The following is a 27430-nucleotide window of genomic DNA, read 5'->3' as shown; positions in this document are numbered from 1 at the left end:
GCTGCCGTCTTCGGTCTTGGAGTTGAATGTTGCTTATGCACTGCAGAAGACTTCGACAACGACGTCTGCTTCTTCGCCGCTGGTAAGTTGGACGCCGATCCAGACGCCGACGGTGAACAGATCAGTATTCTACTTCTCAACGTCAAAACTATTTCTCCATTTCTTCTGTCTCACAGAAGACCTACCTCTTTCAGAGAGACCATATACACAAATTCTCTCTCGGTCCTTGAGAGTTCTCCTGGACAGCTTCTTACAATGTAAACAGGTCTCTGGAGAGTGAGAGTCAGGGAGACATAGTATGCACACAGAATGTGTGTCTGACCTGGCCTTCTTTTTGCCACAGGAAGGGCAAGGATCAAAAAGTGAAGGCATTTAGACAGAAAATAAATCACTTTCTGCCAAAAAACTGGTTAAACCTTACTCTAAAGTGAAAAAGACGTCGAGTGAAAGATAGGAAACCAAAAGAATTTTAGATACATTCGACAAAAAAACAGAGCTGTGATTCCAGGGTCCTGACTGAAGGATCGGGAAAGAACAACTGGCCTAACTGTAACCCTTGAGGCATGATGGAAAGCTAGGGGTCATGGCTGCCTTAAAGGCACGGTGCCAGTTTTCTGTGAAATTGCTTTAATTTTCTATGCTATTGGTTTACCATGCAGCCTGTAGGCTAACAATGCCGGCTCTTTTGCAATTTCATGAGTTTTACTCATTAAAAAGAATTCAAGTGATACTTGCCCTCCTGTGGTCTATACATTTATTGTGGGTTTACAAAAGCAGTTATTTATTATTGAATTGTTTAGCCTCCTATATGTGGGCTGCATTGGTATGAGAAAAAATGATATATATACACAGATATATATGTATATATACAATATATCCAACACAACAAGTTTGGCTCAAAAGAGGAGGCGCCACACCGTGGGAAGTTGATCACCTTTAATTTGCGGAAAACAGCTCTGCGAAAGGACAGTCTCCCCCTTCATGTCATTCAAAAGCTCAACGCATTTCAAGCACTCCTGTGCTCTTGTTCACGGGCAGCGTAAGGATCAGCATACAGCAATTCAAAAGGAGCTAATTATACATTGCAAGTCCCGCACCTATGGGCGTATGCCTCCTGACATGCTGGTACTTGTGGTCCTTTTGATGAAATAATTACCCAAGTGGGTGCCGTGCTCACCCTGATGAGATCTTGCAAGTAGTTCCCCAGTGGGTTAGGCAGGCGCTGGACATCTCGCAAGGCTGAACTTCAATGTTCCGTCAACCTGGCCCTCCCGCTCCAAAGTGATTGAAGTTTAAACACCCGGTCTGCTAGAGTCACGGCAAGGCACCTCCCGACTGTCACGGAGGTGCCTAATAAGCCACAAAGTCTTGCTAATTGGGGAAGTAGTAAACACCACAATGTGAACACTTCCTACTGCCGCTATAGAAATTGACAACTGGAGGTACACACGGGTGATTTTTCCTAAATCAAAAGCTGCATTAATAAAGTGTGAATTATGACTCTTATCTCAAGTTTGCGAGGTTAGAAAATTGGACACTGGAAAAGTCTCTTCCCCATGTAAGGTGCACAGCAGAAGCAAAGGGTTAAGTAGATCCCCATGGCTTGTCAATGGGGACCCTTATATGGTTTAAATCAGAGCTGAGAATGTAGAAAAAGCACTGACATCTAACAATGAAGATGCCAGAAAAACCCAAGATATATCTATGCATATGCATATCTTTACAGATATGGAGGTCAAGGGAAGGACAAATTAAGGAAAAAGATGCAAGGCAGACTATCAACACTCATTTGCAAGGCAATAGGTCTCGCTTTCACGCAAGTTTGAGCTATTGACATTGCAAATAACAATGTCTGACAACCTAAGTGACAAGGCCCACATTGATAACAACGCTCGTAAGGCCTTGTCTCAGGGTAAAAGTTTAAATGTATATATTCTGCCACTGGGAGAAGACACTTTCCTCATCAGGGCTAAAATACCGTCTTCCCTCCTGTACGGAATCGAAATAGTTGCAATGGGGCTTTTTACATGTTGTAGAAGGAAAAGTCTTAAGGTTTTTAGCCTCTACTAATACTTCTTGCTCAGTGGCATCTCTAAGACTTGAGTTTGGCATCCGCAGTAGTTGGGTGCAAGGGTTGGCAGGGTTGGTGCGTTGGGTAACCAGCTTGGCCAGAGGGGATGTGGGTACTCTGAGGGGATGTGGGTACTCTGAGACACCTAATGAAGTTGGAATTGTTGGGTATTTTTAGGGAGTTCTCCTCTCTTGTAAAGAACTTTAGGAAAGCTGTTGAACTTTTACAATTGAAGGAGAGCACTCTTTTCACCCTATCCGCCGCTCAGCTAAAACCTCTTTTGAAACAGGCCTCGTGGGATCTCAGCTTTAAGCTGGATAGGGAATTCATACTTACTAAGAAAAATGTATCCCCCCTTATTGATACATGCGTATTAAAACGCATGCACCCCTTTGTCGCCTGGAATATACCGCATGGTATAAGGCGTTTCTGGCTACTTTTAAGGCAGGATCTACTCCCCCTTAATAAGCTTATGGCTAAGTGGTACGGTTGTCCTGCAACCTGTAATCTTTGCAATCTGTCTACCCAAGATTTTATTCATGTTCTTTTTGTATGTTCCGCACTTCGCTTATTTCGCCGTAAGAGGTTTAGACAAATTTGTTTGAATTTGAATATTCTCACTGCCAAATCCTTCTTGAGAGCTTTATATAATCCTCCTAATGCAATGTTTTGTTTTAACATTTTTAATTTCTTTAAATGTTTTTTAAATATCTATTAGAAGGTCTCTTTTAATAGTGTTGATTGAGCACATAGTATTAGTTAAAAATGTTGTCAAGTGATTGGTTGTATTTTTCTTGAGTATCTTGTATTATGTACATGTTTATTTTTCTTTTGTTTTATGTGGACTTCTTTGGAGTTCCAAAACATAATAAATAAAAACAAACAAACAACAATGTCTTTTATTTTGTTTTCGTTTTCAAAACAGAAATAGAAGGCATTGTCATTTACAATGCCAATAGCTTAAACTCGCGTAAATGCAAGACCTATTGCATTGCAAATGCTTGTTTAACATGATTGCCACCTCCAATTATCCATGAGTCTTGTTCTTCCCTGGCTTCAATGACACAGCTATAGTGGGCTACTCGTGAGAGAGCTACAAATTCCCAGCTCTGTAATACTTATTGTCTCCATCCTCAGATCATGTTCACCTCTAAAACGACCATCTTCGAAAAGTGTGTTTGACAAACAGGCTGGACAAGTATGTCCTTCATGCGCAGAGATTACTCCTGGGTCACTAAATCAGCACAAGAAGCAGTAGTACACTTCAGGTGTATAACACTGTGACAAAGTGAAAAAGACACTCAAGGAGCAGTTGCCGGAAATCCTAGTTAAGGATCAGATAGGTCAGTCCGCCTATCTTGCAGGGGCTTCTTAGTTGGTGATGCCAAAAAAAACTAAATTATTTGTGTATCTCTATTTACTACTGAGGGCTATGCAGTATCACCTTTAAGAACAGATATGCTTTGCTCCTGATAATCACAACACTGTATTTACGATAGGCTTAGCTATTCTGCATTAGGGAGGGCCACAAAGGGAGGACTGCAGTTAGGACACGCCCTGGCTATCTTCAGTAAACTGAGTTAGCCTTTGAGCAATGTAATGCCCAAGTGGATTTCAAGATTCTTACTGATTCCATTTTGCCTGAAATACTGAATTAACAAGTTGTTGGAGGTCTTGCTTTATTGACGGATGAAAAAACATAATATTACTATGTCACAGAAATATATTTTCTGAAGTCATTGGCTTTCAATAAAACCAAAAAATAGGAGTTTGAGAAAGTGAATATGGAACACCTGGGTTTTAAGCAGACATCCTCAGGTTTTCTCTGGTGCATTTTGCAAACATCCACTCAAATAGGGAGAAGGCTGGAGTGGGTTTTTCCATGCATGCAAGAGCGTCATACTAAGTCAAAAGCAACCCCATCTCGCTTCCCCCCCTTTTTATAAATTATTTTGAAGCCCAGAAGGATGAGGTTATTAAACATTACAATCTATCATCAGACCATGTTTCAGGCTACCTTAATATATGACAATGTTTGTCAACAATAAAGTTGCAAATATCAATATTATGTTTCGCAACCATGGGTAGATACTTACAAACCGTAGCCAGATATCTTGATTGGGCTCACTCATATGCCTCTGTTCTGCTAAGGATAATGATTGTTCAGAGCTGTGTTGTTTTGATAGAAGGCCTTAAGGTCTGCTGTTTGTGCAACTTAGATGAGTGCAGTACAGCAAAAATTGCAGGGGTGCTACCATGTGTTGGAGCGAGGTTCATAAGGTATTGACTGGTTTATCTAGTGCTTTGGTCAGAGAATATAGGTGCAGTTTGGGTGTGTGGGTGAGGAGGTAAATTTGTTTTGAGACAATGAGACTCTTTAAATTCGAGTTGTTTGAGTTTATAGTTGGGACAAGAATGGAGTTCAGAGGCATTGTGTGGTTGGGATGACGTTTCAGATGAAAGGGTCTGCATGGAATTATAAGCGCTTGTATGACAAGTTTAGAGGGTTTGGGGACTTGGTGGAAGTCTTGTGGTTATTTAAGATGATGCTCGAGTGACTGTGCACCAGTGAATTTTCAATGAATTAGATTTCGCTACATAATGTGAATTGGTTTGTCTGCAGATATTATAAATTGCTTGTGTTTGTATGAGCAGTGCAGGGTCTATGATAACTGGTTGTCAATTAGGAGGCCTATTGAATTTATATGTAACCAAACCGTTGACGAATTCTTCAAAATATCCAAGAGATTTGTCACTAGCCTGACTGTAACAGAATTGTTGTTGTAGTAGACACAGCCTGGTCATTTTCTGTGCATGGGGACCTTGGTTATTTTGTTCATTCAATAGACTCTGACATTTCCTGTTAAAGGTGAATTTAGACAGGAATATCAGCCAGCCTGATGCTATGTCTAAAGAATAGGTGCTAAACTTTCCTGATTCCAAACAATGGGTATAGAAAGGCCTGGGATGAGGATCTACACATTTTCTTTTAGTGTAGAAATGTTTAATCAACTTTTCAATTTTTTGAGACGTCGGAGCTAGCAGAATAATTGTAAAACTTGTTGGGCTCTCAGCATGGGAGGTGCTTACAGAGATCATTCCCAAATGATTGTCTTGAATTCGGACTATGAGAGCAAAAAGAGAATGTGTTTTTTCTAGGCAGAGTATTTCTGGGCCATTGAAGCCAGTTAATTGTCCACAAAGCAGTCAAGTGACAGCTGAAGGTTATGCAAACTCACCAGTCATTCATATATACGTCATATACCTAAAACCAACACAATCAAGGTGCTAAAAACATTGAATCTGGACACAGGTCGCTACTATTGGTTCTCTATTATAGAAGCCATTTCCTCCTTTTGAAGTGTGTCACTTTTTAGATCTGTTTTACATGCTACTTAAGGCCTTCCTGAGTAGCAAGAGTTGCCTGCAAGGAATAAAAGAGGATGACTAAACCTGAAGGACTGTGATCCTTCAGATATCACTGGCAGGAAAACCAAAGAGTATACTAAGTCAGAATGGGGAGGAGCCAGACACAAATCCTAGAACAAAAGCCTCCATAACGAAAGCCAAGAAAGACTGCAAGCAAAAATTAGCTAGAAACAGAGACCACAAAAACTCCCCTCTGTCCACCTATCCCCAGCCAAGACATGGACACCAAAAGAGAATACCTATGTTTGACCTAAAGCATCTAAAACCTGATTTCCACAGTGGTGCCTATTCCAATAATGGAGAGGTGTGTTAAAGCTTTGACAGAAAGATAACCACTAGAGTTTACTTGGTCTCACAACTGGAAATATGTGGTTTGTGAGTTCAACCTTTACTTGTGAACGTAGGTGGTCCAGATGATGGTCTGCATAGACAACATGAAGAACAGCTAGATATTTCATTGCAGTCTGCCACCCTTTTGCTTAACAGCAAGGATGTTTGATGAATAGAGTTAAATTAGTACCACAGGCCCTGCCCAAAAAACTCCCTTGCTTTTCTCTGTTGGCCGTGGATGTGGTGTTGGGAGCTCTCATCCTCCCAATGACAAAGCTGCAGGCAAAAACAGAAAGGTGAGGCTCATGCAGCTAACAGATCACAGTTACCCACGTAATTAGCCACAGCCAGATGGCTTCCTGGCATTATCAACCCAGATATCCCCGATCACCCCCAAATCCCTTTCACTAGACAGCAGTCTGTCAACTAAACATTATGCACATGTGGAGATGAGGTGAGAGAAAAGGAAGTCTGGAATGACAAAATCAATTGGGGCAGGGCCTCAGATTTGTTTACAGAATCAATCACCCGTAGCACCAGTGTGGCACAAGTTGCAAAGCCATTATGATAGTGATGACTGTGTGGAGGGGGACTAGAAAGTTAGTAAAATGGTATTCAATATCCTGCAAAAGGATGTCAGATGTGAAAGACTACGGCAGAAGTCGAATGAGGATTTATACTCTGAATTTTGTAACTTGTGCAAAGTTTAGGCAGAAGGGGTTCCTGATTGGCTATAGACAGTCACATGATATAATTATACTATACTATAATAATCCTTTTGTACACAAGTTGTAGCACATGGTTGAAAATGTGAGACCTATTGCCATTCCCAACGCTTTCCTTAGCATTATAAGTAATTCAGTACCACCTTGTAAGCATGATAGATTACTGACATAACTAGGTCCATTCAAAAGTCTGTTGCATACAGTATTATTATATTAATCTACAAACTGCAGATTCTGACTTAACTTACTGAGAACATTCAGAGGTCTTCCCTTTGTTCTGATAGTCCATTATACATTGTATAAGATGGTTATTTTCATCCAGCATCTACAAAAATAAAAAAGCTGCAAGTTATAAACATTTAATGGACAACAATATGAACACCAAAAAGAATGAATTTGCCCCAACTTTCAATCCCAACACTCACTATCTCGAATTAACTCAGTCTTTCTTCCTGCAGAATTTCTTCCTGTTAAGGACTATGGCCTTGAACGGTAAAGATCAGTCATTACTTCAAGGACTTTTTTGTAAACTAGGTCCTAGTTTTAGGTGAAGGGAGCGGAAGTATAAAAGTGCTGCCGCTTTGGAAAGCTAAAATAAATGAAGCGTTGAAGCTAAATGATAAATGCCACTATGTGTTTGTACGGCTCCATACAATACATAAAGGTAAGAAATAGATTATATCTGAAAGTAGAAAAGGTGCATAAAAATTAACAATGATAACTCGCAAAAGCGCATTTTAAAATGACACCACATTTTAAACACAGTACACAGACATACTTGTTAATGTAGATCTTAAATATGCTTTAACACAGCTTGCTAACAAATAATTTGAATAAAAAGTGCAATGACGTGATCAAAATACTTGAAAGGCTGACCTAGGCTTAACCTCGTCTTTTAGAAGAAAGACTGCTTGAAACTCTAAACTGTTTCAGTTAACATGAAAAGGATTCTGGTCTTTCGTTTTATAAAATAATTAAGACGCTTCTGCATGTAACTCTGAACTTCACCTCTTCCTTTCGCATACATTCCTTACTGATATCGTGTACAAAATTATTTCTTTAGGCATATTTTGTTTTGATTAAAACCTGGTAAACGTCGCTCACACAGAAAACCATTCATAATTTGACCTAAGCTTTGTTTTGTTTGCTGAAGAAAGGAGAAAAACACATATTCGGCAAAATGCATTGCTCCTGTCAAACTTTTCTTTTAACATTTTGGGCTTTAAATTAATTAATTTCTTGCTTAATAAAAAAAAAATCATCAGCTTATGTAATGCTTTCACAACAAATTATTGTTTAGTTAAAATACGTTTTGCTTTACAAGGAAAGGAAATGTAGTGAAATTATTGAAAACAAAGACTCAAACAGACACTCGCCCCCAGAAACAGATCTGGGTTGAATCCATCATGGTTCTTTAGCTCACTTCGCCACCTCAGTTCAGGCCCAGCTATATGCAAATCAGTCGACTCTCTGCCTCATGGGAACAGTCCAGCCCGAACTGCCAAGCCATGTCTTCTCTGAACCGGGCGGAAACAAGGATCCTGTAGCAGGTTTCAGGGTAACGCACCTTATCAGCCAGGCTAGCTTGAATCCAGAGGCAAAGTGAGCAAGGCACCCAGTAACGTCAGTCAGGAGCCTTTTAAAAGTGTCAATTTAAAATACCATTAAAACACTGTCAAAATGTATAGCAACTCATGTATAATGCATCTTACAACAGATCTACCAGATCTCAGTTCTACAATTTCCCTAAAGGTGTGATTGGTTAAAAGTAAAATAGCTATACAGGTCACGGAGAAAGCTATTTTTAGTAGGGTGGTTTTCTATAAAAAGCTGATTAAATGAGCCAGGACCCTTCATGCACTGCTAACTCAGCAAAGAAGCTTCATTAGTAAGGCCCTTTATCGGATCCATTGATGATTTCATATGATTTCATAAAGGACTGAATTATCCATGCACTGCAATGTTACCGTTGCCTACATTTTTTTAAGGATTTCAAGTTATTGTGCACGTTAATCTAGTCATTCGAGGATGGTACAAGAATGAATGACGTAGTTCTCCTATGATTTCTTCAGAACCATGAAGAGTGAATAATAATTTCAATTTTTGTTCTGGGTGTTGGCAGGACACTTAATAGTCCTGAAGAAGACCTACTGTAATGTTCCCCAGTTAACACATACATCCTGGGTCGAAACGTGGACGCTTAGCCTCACCACGTCCTGAGTTACTACACCCTTGCAATAAATGTTAAGGATAACATAGGATTTAGCTCAAACTATATATGTAGGAATTGGACAGCTTGTCCAAATCATTTTTTGTCATTGTCCCGATTCGTGCATTAGTTATTTGTTGTAAATATGTATGTTACACCGCCACATTATATGTTTTATTATTCTGTTTCGATTTTTGGCCTATGATTTAACTGTACAATAGTTATATACTCCATGCAACAATTAATGGATACATGAATTCTAACATACTAACTAAGCTCTCTTGTCTGGTGTGTCCTGACTATTCCGGAGAATATACAATGTTTAAGTGATTATTATCCTTGACACTAAGCAATTGTTTACCCGACAGAACACATTGTAGTACTTATCATATGTGCCCAGGTTCTGAGGGATACTGGGTTACCCCATTATATTTAAAGGCTTGTTTGGGAAAGAGCTGTGTTTTTATTTCTTCTCGTTTCATACAGGAGGTTTAGACCATAAGTGAAGAAGAGGGTCGTCACTTTTTTATTTAGTTCTTTAACTCTTTAGGCAACGTTTTTTTTAATGGATGAACTCTGAAACATCGGCAGAAGCATGAAATAAGTACCTCACCTATATTCTTTAACATATTGTAAGACTCCAGGTATATCTGAACAGCATTCTACCAAGCAAAACAAGCCAGGTACAACACAAGCAGGTTAACTGAACGTATCTGTTGTACAGAAGTACATGGCGATTAAAAGCAGTTTGGTGCGACATTCCTGGCACAATTATAGCTTCCTATTTTACAGCCAAGTGTCCAATGACTCAATATGCATTCAGCCTGCACCACTCTGCAATAAAAGATGTGACAGGTGTATCAGTAGAAGTCAGCGCACACCCCCAGTTGTCTCAGGCAAAGTAAGTGACAGGAGCCAGAGAAACGTTAAGCATTACCCACCTCCATCTTACAGAAGCACACAGAGAAGCAAAAGTCAGAGTAGCCCTTCATGTCGCAAAAACTCAGTACGAGGAAAAGTCCAGATATCCTCCAGCTACACCCATCCTGCTTTTTAATATACCCCAATTCTTACAAAATGTTCACGTCTTCTGGTCATTATAGCGAAGATTAGAACCAAGAGTATTTTGAATTGATTTTAGAGTGAGAACACATTCCCTGAGGTGTCTCGGATCTACGTAAAAAGGAAACAGAAAAACTACAATTATTTGTTTGTGAAAAGCCAGGATTTTAAAAGCTTGCAAAAGCAGATTGTATTTCCAGTGGAAGCAAGTTCCACTTCCAAGCGGTGCAAACTCCAGGAGGAGAGTTTGTAGGATGGCACCACCAGATTCCTAGCTGCACTGGTTCTAGGGGCCAGATGCATCATTGTTGGTATTTGCGATTTCTAAATTGCGAAAATTAAGGAATCGCAATTTAGAAATCGCAAATACCTATGCATTAAAAAAATCACAAATATTTCTGCGATTCCTTATTTTTCCTTATTTGCGATTCCCAATTTTGCGAATCGCAAATAAGGAATCCCTTTACATTGATTTCTATGGGCCTAGAGGCCCATAGGAATCAATGGGAAGGCATTCTCATTTTACGATGCGCAATTAAGAAATCGCAAAATGAGAATGCAATTTCTAGGGTGCAGGGGGGAGTCCAAAGGACCCCCCCCTGCACCCCAGAAATGTAACTTACAGTCCGTTTTTCACACATACATGCCCAAGGGCATGTGTGAGTGTAAAATGAAAGTGTCAAAAATGCACTTTTGAAACTTTTCTTAAATTAGCATGAAGGTTGACTTCATGCTAATTTAACACTTCTAATTTGCGAATACGCAAACTTTTTCAGATAATGCATTGCAAGAAATCGCAAAATTGTGATTTCTTAAATGCAATCGCAATTTAAGAAATCGCAAATAATTTGCGATTTCTTAAACTGCGAAAAAATAAAAAAGGTTAATGCATCCCAAAACAAAGAATTGCATTCGCAAACGGCCGAATTTTGCGATTCGCACCGTTTGCGAATGCAATTCTGTTTGATGAATGTGGGCCTAAGAGTCTTATCCAGGACATACCTTCAAGTTTTTTTCTTAGAAAAGCAAGACCTACTCCCTGAAGCGCTTTAAACATCATCAAGTTAACAGAGAGACAGTGTAGACGCAGCAAGGGTAGTGAGGCAGATTGGAAACTCTGGATTTTCATCAGCATCCTGGCAGCTGAGTTATGAAGAATATGATGTTTTTCCACGGGATGTCTATCCAGGACATTACAATGGGCAGAACAACCGTTTTCAGAAAATTCAGAGGAAGAAACCTAGCTATCTTGCTGATCGCAGTGAGTAGAGATTACTTTATTTATTTGATCTTTGTAAGTAAGTTAGTCATCGATCCTTATTCTTAGATTTTTCACCTTTTTTACTGGCACCAAAAGTGAACCTAATATGTCTGGCCACCAAGAGGGATTCTAAAAAGAAATGCTACTCCCAAATAAAAAAAGACAGTTTTTGAGGAATTAAACTTGAGGCAATTATCATCCCATCCATGAACCTACCGCCCTCAAACAGTTTACAGAACATCTTGTTAGGGTCTGGGCCTTTCCTAGAAAGGGAAACGACAATTTGGGTGCCATCAGTGTATGACACTAGAGCCCTGCGAACCCCACAGGATAAAAAAAATGATTTGGATGTAAATTCACCCTGGGACGCCGTTTGGACTCTCAGTCAGAAAATATCTGAATAAGGCTAGAGCCACACATATATACTCAGTCCTTCCAACTGATTAATCAGAAGGTCATGGTTGACTGTGTTGAAGGCCGCGGTTAAGTCGAGTAAGATGAGGGCAGCATTGTCCCCATTATGAACTGTAGCCCTGATCATCTCAGTGGCCACAATAAGGGCTGATTCAGTAGAAAGCCCTTTGCGAAACACAAATTGGGAATCATTCAGCTGTTGATGGAGGGGTGGAAAAGTGAACGTGATACAGATCTTTTGTTTTATTCAATTAAGGAATTTTGTGCAAGGGCCATCAGTCCTTTTCAGGCAGGACTTGCTCACAGAGTAATTAATTCCACTTACAATCCATATGCAAATATGTAATTTTCATAACATTGGCAAACTGTAATCTCATCACATACTCAGTACAGCCTCTTTGTGGATAGGTAAAGAGCCAGTGGATCTTCAAGTCAGCCTCTATGAGGCAGAGGTAATGATTTGGGAAAAGTGTGAGGTGCCTTTCGCACACAACTGAGAGAACCCAAAAAGTGAGAGGAGAGACTATGGAGTAACCAAGGTAATATAGGATTAACAAAAACGTCAGATGTGGATGCGAAAGGACCATGGTGGAGTTAGTTTGAAACCTGGATAGGGAGATTGAAAATGTTCACCCTGCCAAATCCCATTCAGCCCAATAGTAACCTCAATGAAAACAAAGAGGGGATACGCTGAGTTTGGAGCTTAGTATGACCAGCTCTTTTTGCCTGGGACGCTGTAGCCTGCTTTTATGGATAGGTCCCAATACCTCCGTTTCTCTTCTACTTCACAAGTAATACTTCCCAAAAATAGACATTACCCCATATTATAGTAGTGTAAATTCCTACTGCTATGTTAAAATAAATTGTTGCGACGTACATATGATATTTGGGAACTGTTAAAGAATCTGAAGTTTTATTAAATGCAGACCAAAACCAACGTACTATTCAGCTACCGTATGTCTGATATTTCATATTCAGCTACTCTGATTGAGCATAAAGTTACTTTTGAAAAAAATAAACTACATGACCTAGAGCAACAGCTCAACCATGTGATCCATGACATGAGACTAGACTGACTATTGTTATCTGTGTGTGCCCTCAATAGCATTAAATATCAATATGCAGGCCATGCTGTCAGCAAATATGTGCAATATTTTGAAACCATTTTGGTTCAATTTTGTCAACTTCTTTGTAAACCATTCTTTGTGAGCGATATCACATAACATAGCAACGTTATGGTATAAAATATAATTCCAATAGTTTAATAAACAAGACACAATGGGGAAACTAAGTAATGACACACAAACAAGTTGTTACTACGATTGCCTTCAGCATCTGATTCAGATTCAACATATTTGCCATGAACTTAGACCAAGCGTTTTTTCCACTGGAAAACTCTGGTTTAAAAAAAAATATGAATTAGAAGAGCTCAACAATTATCAGTTGACCGTACAGCTGCATCAATCATTTAGAGACTCTCAGCATGAAAGGTGCTTATGGACTAACAAAAGTTTCCATGTAAATCAATTATTTGCGCATGACCTGCTTTAACTCGGCTGTCACTGGAAAGTTTCTGCACCATACAGTAAACAAAAACAGAAACTAGACCAGAAGCCCAACTATTCCACAGCAAGATTGGATATCATTCCGTAAAGTCCCCTCCATTTCTTTCCACAAATGGGCATCCTCATCAGCTCCCACATGGTCCTAGGCATGGGTACTCACAAACATTTGCCCGGGCCAGAAAGTTTTTGTCTTTGGTGTGACTGAGGGCCGCACTAACACCAGCAGGGGAGGGGGATGTAAAGTGGGTGTAGGGGGAAGGGAAGCATGTATACCTAGTGGCTGACTCAATTGGCAATGTGAAACTAGAAAACATGGGATGAATCCCAGCTTCTTCACTTGACCAAATAGTGTGACACTGGGCAATTGTTTAATTTCAATTTCCCTCCTTTTGTCTTCATTAGAACATATATGAGAACCTAAAAATACATGACTTCAGGACGTGTGCTGTACAAAACCAACCACTGTGCTTGGATGTAATCACTAATGGCATTGTCGTCGGGGGTGGGGGGGAATCATGAACGTTTTTCAATTAATGTTTGAAAACCATCACTTTAAAATATTACTTCTGGAATGCACTGCTATAATTTGATTTACTAAGGTGTAATTGTTCTACAGTCAATGAAATACACTTTTTGAATTTTGAAAAGACTATTGTAATGTTACATGTTTGCTGTTGGGCTGAGCCGAGTAAACAGCAGCCCAGTGCTGCTGCTGTTCAGGAAGCCGAATGTAAAGGTCAAGAGGGCGACATGCGGCCCCCGGGCCGTACTTGGAGTATACCAAAGAATTAATATCCTGAGCAAAAAGAGTTCATAGTAATCAGAAAAGTCCACATGGTTTTCTTCACAGAAGTCTTCTTATGGTCTTTATTTATTTCACGCTTTGTTCAAAAATCATAACTTCGGGCCACCAGAGTAGCAGTACCAAACCAGTGGCTCCAACCAACAGCAAAAGGACTCCTAGCCAAAACGATTTTCATCTACTTGGAAGTATCCACTGACTTCTTCAGGCCAATTCTACATGTAGTCCAGACAAATTGCAGAAATTATACGTAGGCGAGCTCAGGTACTTGTATTCAGTCAAAGCGACTAAAGACAAAATCCAGTTGGGATTCAATTCATATATATATAATAATGATAAACAAAAGGGGGGACAATGGTGGACAATATTTACCGGGGTCCAATGTACATGTCCAGTGAGCAATATACAACAATTGTACAAGGTTCCCCTAGGGAGGGGGAAGGAGGAAGGGGAAAAAGGAGAGAGACAGCCACTCTCAGGAGTGTACAACAGGGAATTAAGTAAACCCTTTTCGGAATTAGGATGCCTCACACAATTAGAAGGTTGGACAACAGTAGCCGTCCGTCCAAATAACTGTATCGTGTCATCATTGGCCTCCTGCTCCTACGACAAGCTGGCGGTGCAATGCCTGCCGGGCAACACGTAGTGTTACTCTTTTGGTGGAGTTCTTTTATTCCTGGCCAATGGGTGCATGCGTGTGAGGGACCTAAAAGGTGCAATTGTGAGCGTGAGTGAAAGTTAAAAATAAGTCAGTAGAGTCCATTAGAACATTTTTTAATCGGATGGCTCACTGCTTAATAAAAATTGATAAAGGGAGGGGTAGCGGAGCACAACAATAAGGGTGATGTGGCTTCGTTCAACCCTCGCCTATGGTGTGGTCAACATGTTTCACGCCAGTTATGGCGATTCTTCAGGACCTATGGTTGCTCATCAATTAATAGCGAAGTCTCCCCCAAATCGAAGAAACTTCCATATACAACCTGTATATCAAGGCAGCAAGTGCTACTGCGATGGTCCTTGCCCTAAACCCATGATGGTCGGGCCCCACCGACTGTCCCTGGGAAGGCCTGAGCGGCGGGGAGTCCCCTGGATGCTCTAGGCTGCGGCGGGTCAGAACCTACCCATCCCGCGGCGGCAGTAAAAAAGAAGAAGAACAGCCGGCCCTAATTCCGAAAAGGGTTTACTTAATTCCCTGTTGTACACTCCTGAGAGTGGCTGTCTCTCTCCTTTTTCCCCTTCCTCCTTCCCCCTCCCTAGGGGAACCTTGTACAATTATTGAATATATATATAATATCCAGGCACATTATGCAGGTAAAAGTATAGGCTCAGGTACTTGTGTAAGTCTTAGCGTCTTCAGACACAATCCAGGTGTGATCCGTACATAGGGCTCCAGTCCAAAAAGAGAGTGTTCCTTTCGACAGCGCGGAGTCTAGCTAGAAGCCGCGGGGTCGAAAGGAACACTCTCTTTTTATGTCTGAAGACGCTAAACCTGTACACAAGTACCTGTTGGTTGGAGCCACTGGTTTTGTACAAATATTAATTATTTGGTTTATTTCACGTGTGGACATGTGTTCACACAGCTCGTAAAGGTGGGCGGTCGTTATCTAATATCCTTGAAGCATTCCTAATTGACTGTACGAATTTTGCATGACTTAGCGCATTCCATACCCTTCCGCCTTTCTTTTTCATACTCGAACTTTGAGTATCACGGTCCTAGCGGATATCCACTATGTCTCATTTAGCAACTTTCAGAACCCAGATCACAACCATATTTAATATTTCTTCAGGGTCGTTTTCTAGGATAGGCAATGCAGTATCAATTAAGTGACCACCATCCCACAATTCTAGTTAACTTCCACCACAACTGGGACTAAATGTTCGCTCTTTGGACACTGCCAAGACAAATGACCTGTTATGTTTTGAAAAGAATTAACTGATTAATGCAACCCCAAATAGGAGAATGAGACACTCTTTAAGGTGAGAAGTGTGGGTATTCAGAAAAGATAGCCATTTGCTAGCATACCTTTCTTTTAAAACATTTTACAAAAGTCAATAATTACAAATGTTACGTTTACCTTTGTGGAAATAGTTGATTATGCACAGCCTCATGTCCCAAGCATATCTAGCATTACAAGGGAACGTCTACCATATACTCTTTGGTTTCCTACTAAGTAAAAGCTGGGAGACCTGTGTACAGACTTTATGCTAATGGTACAAGATGTCTTGTCTGGTGCTTTCAATTAAAAAAGTGCCTCATGGAAGCTACATCGATTCACTTACGATCGGACGAACACAGCAGAACACTAATATTTGTAAACAAGAAGCCCCGGAGAGGAAAAGTTGAATTAAGCTGACACGAGATCATCTCGTATTTCTAAACAAGGATCTCTGTGTACTAGCAGTCGTGAGAAAGAGGACGGGGGTCGGTTCTTTGTCCAAAAAATGTACCGCTTTACCAGAAAGTGCTGACTTTCGCGAGGTCAAACATACTAAAGTAAAATAAGGCCATTAAGAAGGGACAACGCACTGTTCCATAAAGGAGAGCACTTAAAGAATAAACCTTGAAACATCTACAGGTGGACCTCTACTCGATTCATCAAGAAGGGGCTTCTCTGCTGTATTTAAGTAACATGCACTATGATGATTTCAGGTTCACAGATCCGCCCGCTTCCCCTCCTTCGCACCCGCACCTTCTGGATTGCCGCCGGTGTGATCTCGCCCTTCCCCCGCTGCCTCGGCGCTGCAAAAGCCACGGACATGTCGCTTAGTTCCTGAATCTCCCACCGGGCGCAATATCGAAGCCCTGTGATCAGCACCAACTCCACTCGCGATTAAACCGCAGACTAGCACAGGCCACAGGGCGTACCAAATCTGCAGTTTGTGTGTGGTGGGAATGTTAGCTGCATTTCACGTTTTCGCCACTACCCACCACATGCAAGACCACGAAACTAAGCATGTAAAAGCATTATGAGTATTTTGCGATGCCTTTACATGTATATGGCGCTTTTTCCCAATTGTGAACTTTGTTTTTTCAAAGTGGTAGAGTCCAACTAGCTATCCGACATAAAAGAAGTACAAAGGCGAAACCCCACTCAATACGATTACGTAAATAGAGCGGCCATCTTTAAATTTTACATCAATCATTCGCGAACATGCAATTGTCGCTGAGAACGGAAGACTAGAACGTGCTGGATAAAACTGCGCTTCTGATAGACCCAATCCAACATGGCTGTTACGCTTGAGTGTAGACAACAAACTGGTGAATCAAATCAAAGTGGTTTATATTTGTGACGTTGAGGTAATGACTTGACTGCTGAAAACAGTGCCCCCCCCCCCATAGAAGGCTAGACATTTTTGTTGCTTATTAAGTGAATGTTTAAAGAGAACCTGGACGATAGGCAGACCGGAGGCTTCCGATTATGCAATCTGTTATATGATTTATCATCAGCCATGTTAAAATAAACGTAACACCTTGTAATATTGGGTTTAGTAGTTATTTCCTGTATTGTGCACTGTACTTATTGTTCCATTATATCATGTTTGTGGATGTTCTGCAAGGGGAACATCGTGAAGGCTTGGATCATTGAGAAGCTTCCTTTCCCTGCTCTCGCTTGGATCAGATGACTTTCGCTGCATTCTCCTTTGTTGTGGGGTTTTGGCTGGAGATAAGAAGGATAAACTACACTTTATATATGTACCAGTGTCTTGGTGTATGCCGTTCACCCATACCAGACACCTGTCATATACAGTAGAGCCAGAGGACTCCAACCCTTACTGCTACAATGCCCATAATGCTTTTTTTTTTGGTGCTTTTTTTTTACAAACAACATGAAGGCCCAGCAGTTCATTAGTGAATCACCACTTCCATGTGCATATAAACATTCAGACAACAAAAGAACGGCATCTTCTTTGCTGATTGACGGCCATGTTAATCACCCCCTTTCAAGATGTATGTGTTTTTATTGTGTTTGTACATATTTTACAGTTTTTATTTAAGAAATGAAATATATTAGTCGTGGGTGCCTTTCTGACCTCAGTCTGTGGCGCCAGGTTTGTTTAATAGGTTTTGCCCATGTTGGTCAGGTCTCTATTACTACCTCTGACATCGGTCCCTGAGCAAATGCCATTTTGTCTTACCTCAGGCATTACAAAGTCCCTTCCTGTTTCTCTTCCCTTTGCTTCCATCTTTCTGATCTCTCTTCTTGCCTGCACATGCTACTGTGCACCCTAGGGCCTGCTTCCTTTTTGGCTTTAGTAAAGTGGACCTCGTTTTTTCGCACCTGCATCAGCCCCTGATCTGAAAGACCCACATTTTCTGCCTGCCCTCTCCTCCTTCTCCCAGCCTACGGGTAAGTCTTTAGGTTACAGTACTTCTTTGACCTGCCTCTATAAAATGTGTCCACTCTTTTAGGAGGGTGTAGGGCGGTTCTGGTTTTCTCCCTCAATGCCCACTTTAAACTTTTGAACTAACTCCCTACTAATAACACTGAAACTCCCATTTTATGAATAACAGCAATTTATCTGACTTTGACCAGCATTAACTCACAGAAGGGCTCCCCTTTCATAAATATAAATGTAAGAAAGTGGGAGATTAGCTGCAAAGGATGCAAGTCCTTCACAAGTAATAGGTCAGCAATTATCTTATTACTGGGAACCAGGTACCGCGTTGTACCGATGGAGCAAGGTTTTGCTCGGATGCAAGCCACTCGTTTAACTTACTAACAAAGTTATTAACACAATGTCGTGAATAACTAATACGCACCACATGAACACGTGGATTAGTGAAGCTTGCTTATGCATGTACTAATGCGGATAACATTGAGGAAGGATTAATACCGCTTTAAATGGGGAACTGTTGTGCGCGTGCGTCAGTGCATCTATGTAGTATGAAGTATTAGTGCTTGGAGGGAAATTCTGGCACATGAGCAGAAGACACTAAAATGGAGTCTTGAAGACTCACGTGCATGGCATCTGCTTACTTGAAATGGAAACAAGCTATTTTACTAATGCTAATGCAGGAAAAGTATTAATAAGTAAAGGGGAATAGAGTAGAGGTGGGTGGTATACAGTGCAACCACTTTATTTTTTAAATTAATATTTGTCTTTCTGACTTTATCACTAGTGCGCATTTGGGCCTCTCTCGTATAACTGGATTAAGCTGAGTGACGCGAAGTTCACGCATGCACACTGAGTGAAGCCATGAAGGCCATGACTGTGCTAATGAAAGGGAGCCAAGAACGAGTGTTACACCATGGGAACAGATGGTGAAGAGTTCAACGATGAAGACTCGTATTCAGAATGTTATTAAATTGTTTCAAAGCGAACTAAAAGATGTATGAGAACTACATTTATGAAAAAGAATTAAGGGGATGAGTTTGCGAACAATAGTTGAACTGATTTGAATGACATGTAAGCATGGTGTGATGGAGCTTCCTTTCTTGCCTGACCAAACTGATTTCGTATTTTTACGATATTGAAACTTTAGTGGGTGGAATATTCAGAACCAAAGTTATAATTAATATAGCCATAGTTAGTTATCTGGAGAGCTTATTGAGATGCTATCTTTGCTGCGGGTGCAGTTCTTGAGCACTAGTGCAACACTGGGTGCACTAGAGCAGCTGTGTGTGTGCTGGTGCAGCTCGGAGAGGAAGCCATTGGTGGCACAAGGGGTTGCTGGCACTCTTTGGGTATTAATACTGTTGCAGCTGTGGAGAGCTGGTGCACTCCGCGAGAACAGTACTGCACACTTAGGGTGTCGTGCAGTTGAAGAACATTGGTGCTCCTTCAGGGTGCGATGGCTAATGCAGTTGTCTTTGGTGCTTTGTAACATTTTAATGGTGACACAGCTGCACATGTGTTGTAGTGCTGGATTGATGTGTAGTGGAGGCCTGATGCACCTTTGGGAATGCTGTTGGTGCAGAGAGCATGGACGCTGGTGCAAGAACGGACTAGTGTGGATGTGGGAGAGGCCGTGACGGGCACCAATGCTGCAGAGTGCGGTCATCGAGTTATAGGGACCCTGGTGTAACAGTCAAGGTGCACGGGCACTGTGGGGGCACTTCATGGATGCAGTAGCATGCAAGCTTAGGTATGCGAATAATTGTGTTTTGCTGACGTGACTGTGTCGGGTGAGGGTCATTTAGGGAGCATCAGTGGATTCCTGGTGCAGCTGTTGTTGAGGGTAGTGGATAGGGCTCGCACAGCATATGCACTAGTTTACACGGACGGATTGATGGTGCAGCATGCGCGGCGGATAAGCATTAATGCAGTTGTGCCAGTCGGTGGTTGTGCGGGGGTGTGGGGGGAGGTTAATTAGTGTAGTTGCGAGAAGATTGGTGGTGACTAGTACCGCTGGCGGGGGTGGGTGGACACTTGTGCAACTGGGCAGATTTGGTGTTTACTAGTACAGCTGTTGTGGGGCGGGAGTCGGTGGGGCTGGCACGCGAGACATGACAAAGCCAGCGCGAGCCGGGAGCAGCAGGGTGCTGGGGCTTCAGGACCGGGACTGCGGGAGCTGCAGCTGGGGAAGTCGGCCGTGGCTCATGGACCCAAGCCATGGGCAACACGGCGCACAAGACCCTGCCAGCTGAGGGGCAGGGCGGGCAGAGTGACACACGTGGGTGCCTCCTGGTCAATGGTGTACCAGATCCAATGGGACAGGAGCACGCTTGGGGCCTCAGTGCCCGGGCATGCCTGTGCTATCTGGGGTACCGACGTGCTACCGGGATGGGGAGCGTCCTGCCCTCCGTGAAAGATGCACCAGTGGCTTTTCCTGCCCGTGCAGTCCGAACAGGGTGCAACCCTAGGCTTCTAGGGATGTTTGAACTCACGCTCTATTACTATCTCCTACTCTCTACTACTCAATTTCTGCTACTCTCTACTCTCTACTACTCTACTACGCACTCTCTACTACTCACACTCGACTACTCTACTCACTACTACTCTCCACTAGGCTCTCCTACTCTACTACTCCCTCTCCTACTTGCTCTACTACTATCTTCTCTCTAATACTCACTCCCTACTCTCTATTACTCACTCTCTACTCCTTAATCTCTACTACTCACTCTCAAATACTCTCTACTACTCTCTACTACACTCTACTACGCTCTACTACTCCATGCTACTCACTCTCTTCTACTCACTCTACTACTCTCTACTACTCACTCTCTACTACTCACTCTACTACTCTCTTTTACTCTCTACTACTCTCTACTCACCCTCTACTACTCTCTACTACTCACTCTCTAATCACTCTCTACTACTCACCCTCTACTACTCATGCTCTACTACTCTCTACTACTCACTCTCTACTCCTCACTCTCAACTCTCTACTCACTCTCTACTAATCACTCTCTACTATCCACTCTACTACTCTCTACTACTTACTCTACTTCTCTCTACTACTCACTCTACTACTCTCTACTACTCACTCTACCACTCTCTACTACTCTCTCCCTACTACTCTCCACTACTCACTCTCTGCAACTCTACTACACACTCTATGCTACTCTCTACTACTCACTCTCTGCTATTCACGTTCTACTACTCACTCTACTACTCACTCTCTACTACTTTCTCTCTAATCTCTACTACTCTCTACTACTCACTCTCTACTACTCACTATCCACACTCTCTCTCTACCTCTCTCTCTACTACTCTCTACCTCTCCCTCTCTCCACCTCTCACCGCACACACATATATATATACATAGGCTTCTAGGGATGTTTGAACTCGCTCTCTACTACTATCTCCTACTCTCTACTACTCACTCTCTGCTACTCTCTACTACTCACTCTGTACTACTCTACCACTCTACTACTCACTCTCTACTACTCATTCTCTATTACTCACTCTCTACTACTCTCTCTACTACTCTACTCACTACCAGGCGCGGTGCGTCCATTGGGGCGTGAGGGCTTAGCCCCCCCGCCCGCAGCTCCCTCGGTGTTTCTGAAGTTAAGTAAACTGAATCAGTTTACTTAAGTTCAGAGACGCCGCTGAGGGAGTACTGACTGACAATCATGTCAGTCAGCATGACGTCAGACCGCCCACACCCTTCAGAGTCTGAAGGGGGTGGGCGGTCTGGCGTCATGTTGATTGACATGATTGTCACAGGGCAACAGGCAGCAACACAAGTGCGCATGAGTGGGGACGGAGTTACCTGTGCCCCAAGCCAATCCTGGCGCTGCAGCAGCGCCAGAATTGGCGGAGAAGGGCTGCCAGTCACGACCAGTGCCATTCGTGACCAGGAGGCGCCAAGGGGGAGCAGAGGTGACGCTGACCCGGACCGGCGGTGACTGAGGTAAGTTTTTGTTTTAGATTTAATCCCCCCCCCCTTGTGCGACATCCCCCCGCGCGACATCCCCCCCGGGACATCTCCCCCCCACCCCGCGCAACATCCCCCCCCGCGAGCCGCGACTGCTCTGGACATGCAGAGACAAACAGGGACATCGTGGTGTGAGAAATATGTGTGTCTGGGGCAATGGCCATCAATCTGCACTTGTATCAAGGCCGCAGCTCGGGGGAGGACGCCTGAAATACAGCATATGCCGTGGTTGAGAAAAAAACGCTGATAAGAAAGTCTGTGCTGTTTATTTATCCAGGACTCGGGTCATTGGCGCCCGAGCTGTGACATTCCGCTCAGCTTTGCTGCAATATTTCACCACTTCTTATGTTACCCCTTGTTATCGTGTGTAGCGACCAGCTTTGAGCTTTGGGACTGCACGCCCAACAACGTCCGTTTCAAAACCGAGTAACGCAAACCCGAGCAGATCAGCGTGAATTCCTCCAAGATCACACAGTGTGTCAATTGAAACGCATCACTCACAGCCCACGTGCATTGTTCTGACATGCAACATGGTGACGTAATCACCTGATCGCGCCCCTCTGAGTTGTTTTTGTTAAGGTAGTTTAGTGGGTTGCTGTTCCGGGTTGCTATGGTCTTTGTTTGGCCGCCAGAACTGTAAGAATTAGGCTCACTCATGGCATCCAAGACAGGCATTTACGCCCGACCACTTTAAAATGTCACCAGCCGCCCCTGCTTACTACTACTCTCCACTACGCTCTCCTACTCTACTACTCTCTCTCCTACTATCTCCTCTATACTACTCACTGTCTACTACTCACTCACTACTCTCTATTACTCACTCTCTACTACTTACTCTCTACTACTCACTCTCTATCACTCTACTACTCTACTCAGCTCTACTATGCTCTACTACTCACTCTACTACTCTCTACTACTCACTCTACTGCTCACTCTCTACTACTTACTCTACTACTCACTACTACTCTCTACTACTCTCTCTACTACTCTCTACTACTCACTCTCTAGTACTCTCTACTCACCCTCTACTACTCACTCTCTAATCACTCTCTACTACTCTCTACTACTCCCGCTCTACTACTCTCTAGTACTCACTCTCTACTACTCACTCTCTACTCCTCTACTCCTCACTCTCTACAACTCACTCTCTACTACTCACTCTCTACTATCCACTCTACTACTCTCTACTACTTACTTTACTCTCCACTTCTCTCTCTATTACTCACTCTACTACTCTCTACTACTTACTCTACTACTCACTCTACCACTCTCTACTACTCTCCACTACTCACTCTCTATAACTCTACTACACACTCTATGCTACTCTCTACTACTCACTCACTGCTATTCACACTCTACTACTCACTCTACTACTCTCTACTAATCTCTACTACTCCCTCTCTACTACTCACTATCCAGTCTCTCTCTACTACTCTCTACCTCTCCCTCTCTCTACCTCTCTCTGCACACACTCATATATATATTATATATATATATATATATGCATTTATATATATATGTATGTGTGTGTATATATATTTACATACATATACACATATATATATATATATATACATCTGCATATCTATATAAATACAAATATGAATGCATGCATTCATATACATATATGCATACACATGCATGTTATGTACATGAAAGTTTGAGAAAACAATAATAAAAGCAAAGCTAAAAATCAATCAATCAAGGCATTTGTATAACGCACTACTCACCCGGAGGGTCTCAAGGCGCTTGGCGGCCAGGTAGGAGAAGGACCTTCCTCCTGTGGTGGCTCTTCGGATGCGGGGGGCGGCGGCGAGGGCTTGGCTGGTCGATCGAAGCTGGCGTGTGGGAGTGTAGAAGTTGAGGCGGTTGTTGAGGTATCTTGGGCCTTGGTTGTGTAGGGCTTTGTGTGCGTGGGTGAGGAGCCGGAAGGTGATTCTCTTGTTGACCGGGAGCCAGTGCAGGTCTCTCAGGTGTCTGGAGATGTGGCTGTGTCGGGGGATGTTGAGGATGAGTCTTGCTGAGGCGTTCTGGATCCGCTGGAGTCTCTTCTGGAGTTTGGCAGTGGTTCCGGCGTAGAGGGAGTTGCCGTAGTCCAGTCAGCTGGTGACGAGGGCCTGAGTGACCGTCTTCCTGGTCTCGGTGAGGATCCACCGGAAGATCTTACGTAGCATGCGCAGGATGTTGAAGCACAACGAGGAGACGGCGTTGACTTGTCTGGTCATGAAGAGGGAGGAGTCCAGGATGAAGCCCAGGTTACGTGCGTGGTCTGTTGGTTTGGGTGCGCTGCCCAGGTCGGGGGGCCACCAGGAGTTGTTCCAGGCGGAGGGTGCGGAGCCCAGGATGAGCACTTCCGTCTTGTCTGAGTTCAGTTTCAGGCGGCTGTTCATCATCCACTCGGCTACGTTTGTCATCCCTTCGTGTAGATTGGCTCTGGCGGTGGCGGGGTCGTTGGTGAGGGCGAGGATCAGCTGGGTGTCGTCGGCGTAAGAGATGATGTTGAGGTTGTGCTTGCGTGCGATGGCTGCGAGGGGGCTCATGTAGACGTTGAAGAGGGTGGGGCTGAGTGATGATCCTTGTGGTACGCCGCAGATGACTTCGGTGGCCTCGGATCTGAACGGAGGGAGGCGGACTCTCTGTGTCCTTCCGGCGAGGAAGGAGATGATCCAATCTAGTGCCTTCTCTTGGATTCCGACGTTGCTGAGGCGCTGCACTAGGGTGCGGTGGCAGACAGTGTCGAATGCCGCGGAGAGGTCCAGGAGGATGAGGGCCGCAGTTTCCCTGTTGTCGAGCAGGGCTCGGATGTCATCGGTGGCTGCGATGAGGGCGGTCTCGGTGCTGTGGTTGGCCCGGAAGCCAGACTGCGAGAGGTCGAGGGATCCGTTCGTCTCGAGGAAGGCGGCCAGTTGCTTGTTGACGGTCTTCTCGATGACTTTGGCCGGAAACGGGAGGAGCGAGATGGGGCGGTAGTTTTTGAGTTCGGTGGGGTCCGCTGATGGTTTCTTCAGTAGAGCGCTGAGTTCGGCGTGCTTCCAGCTCTCCGGGAAGGTAGCGGTGTTGAAGGAGGTGTTGATGATGTCCCACAGGTGGGGTGCGATGACCGCGTCGGCCTTGTTGAAGACGTGGTGAGGGCAGGGGTCGGTTGGAGATCCGGAGTGGATGGAGTTCATCGTGCGTCGGGTTTCTTCGGTGTTGATCGGGGTCCAGGCGCTGAGGATGGTGGTGGGGGGTGCAGGTGCGGTCGTGGGGTCCGTTGGCTGTGTGATGAAGCTGTTGTGTATGTCTGCGATCTTGTTGTGGAAGTAGGAGGCGAGGGAGTTGCAGAGGTCTTGTGATGGGGTGATGTCGTTGTTTCCGGCGTTGGGGTTGGAGAGCTCTTTGACGATGTTGAAGAGTTCCTTGCTGTTGTGTGCGTTGTTGTCCAGTCGTTCCTTGAATGCGGTTTTCTTGGTGGTGTGGATCAGTTGGTGGTGTTTTCTAGTGGCGAGCTTGAGGGTGGTCATGTTGTCTGGAGTTGGGTCTCTGCGCCAGGCTCTCTCGAGGGCTCGGCAGTTCTTCTTGGAGCTCTTGAGTTCGTCGGTGAACCAAGGTGCTTTCTTGCTGCCGGTCCTGCTAGGCGGGGTCCTCAGAGGGGCGAGGTCGTCAGCGCAGTTGCTGATCCACTTCGTGAGGTTGTTGGCGGCCTGGCTAGGGTTCGCTGAGCTGGCTGGGGGGTCTTGGCTCAGGGATGCGGCGAGCTGGTCGGCTGTGATCTTGTTCCAGCTTCTGCGTGCGACCTGTTGCTGCTGGTGGTGGGTCGTGTTCTTTCTGAAGCTGAAGTGGACGCAGCTGTGGTCCGTCCAGTGGAGTCCGGTGGCGTGGCTGAAGGCGATGTCCTTGCTGGAGGAGAAGACGGGGTCGAGTGTGTGTCCGGCGTGGTGGGTGGGGGTGGTCACCAACTGCTTGAGTCCGAGGTTGGCGAGGTTGGCCAGCAGGGTGGTGGTGTTGCGGTCGTTGTTGTTCTCCAGGTGGAAGTTGAGGTCCCCGAGGAGGATGTAGTCAGCGGAGGGGAGGGCGTGCGGGCTGATGAAGCCGGCGATGTCTTCGCTGAATTGTGTGCGTGGTCCCGGGGGTCTGTAGATGAGGGTGCCTCTGAGGGTGGTCTTGGGGTCGGTGTGGATCTGGAAGTGCAGGTGTTCGGCGGTTGTGAGGGTGTCGTCGGTGTTGGTCGTGATGCGGATGGTGTTCCTGTGGATGATGGCGATGCCTCCTCTGGTCTGATTGCCGCGGTCCCTCCGGGTGATCTTGTATCTGTCCGGGATGGCGATGGCGATGTCGGGTGCTGAGGAGGCGTTCATCCAGGTTTCCGTGAGGAAGGCGACGTCTGGAGATGTGGTGTCGAGGAGGTTCCAGAGTTCCACGGCGTGTCTGTGTACGGAGCGGGTGTTGAGCAGGATGCACTTCAGGTGGTTGTTGCTGGTGGTCAGCTTGGTGGGTGCTGGAGCAGTGCAGGTCCGGATGCAGGTGAATTTGCAGGAGTGGCAGCTGAAGGGTCCGTGGGTGCGTCTCGGGGTGGCTCGGTAGCATCCCGGGGTCCGGCCGGCGTTGAGTGCGTTGAGTTCGGTGGCGTTGTAGGTCCAACGGGAGGGCTGGTGTCTGCGGGGGCCAGGGGTACGGGTGCTGGGCGCGGTCCAGGCGTGGACGGGCGCAGACGGGCTTACCTTTGGTGCGCCCGCTGCACGTGCACGCTGCGCGTTTGCCACTCTGCCATATGTGGAGAGTGGGGGGGGGCGGAGCGAGGGAGGAGCAGCTGGGAGGCGGGAGCGGGGCGGCGAATGGGAAGGGTGACCGAGGGAAGGGGGCGGGGCCGCAGGGGGCAGTGGCGGGGAGGTGGCGGGAAACGCGGCAGGGGCTGGGCACAACAACAAGGGGAGAACAGCGGAAGCGAGATTAACAGAAGCAAAGGCCGAAGTTACACGGAGGAAAAAAAGCGGCAAAGTTAGCAGAAATTACAATTTACACAGGGGAATGACGCGGCAGGGGCTGGGCAGGGGCTGGTCACAACAACAAGTGGCAACCAGAGGAGGAGAGAATAGCAAAAGCAGGAGCAGAATTTACATGGAGGAAAAAAGCAGCAAAGTTAGCAGTAATTACAATTTACACAGGGGGATGACACGCAGCGCAGCAGGGCAGATGCAGTACCGGCTCGAAGACCGGGAGCACAGCTGCGGGCAGCGGCGGCACTTGGCGGGAACTG

General features: G+C 44.5%; 1 protein-coding gene across 4 annotated transcripts in view; it reads right to left on the bottom strand.

Moving 5' to 3' along the window:
• SS18 (SS18 subunit of BAF chromatin remodeling complex) overlaps positions 1-16745 on the bottom strand; it is a 390130-nt gene extending 373385 nt beyond the window's left edge. The window contains exons 1-2 of one of the 4 annotated variants that reach the window (XM_078687399.1): positions 16559-16745; positions 6804-6880 (exon numbers count right to left, since the gene is read on the bottom strand). In XM_078687399.1, the coding sequence (XP_078543525.1) occupies positions 6804-6880; positions 16559-16627 (146 nt within the window). In that variant the 5' untranslated portion in view covers positions 16628-16745. The remainder of the gene's footprint in view (positions 1-6803; positions 6881-16558) is intronic. The other 3 variants (XM_078687401.1, XM_078687400.1, XM_078687403.1) reach the window with 3 other exon arrangements.
• Positions 16746-27430: the final 10685 nt, after the last annotated feature.

The sequence above is a fragment of the Lissotriton helveticus genome, chromosome 4_1, assembly GCF_964261635.1.
Source record: "Lissotriton helveticus chromosome 4_1, aLisHel1.1, whole genome shotgun sequence".
NCBI classification, from domain to species: Eukaryota; Metazoa; Chordata; class Amphibia; order Caudata; family Salamandridae; genus Lissotriton; species Lissotriton helveticus.
The sequence above is the reverse complement of the archived record's forward strand: the minus strand, read 5'-3'. Positions and strand labels throughout refer to the sequence as shown.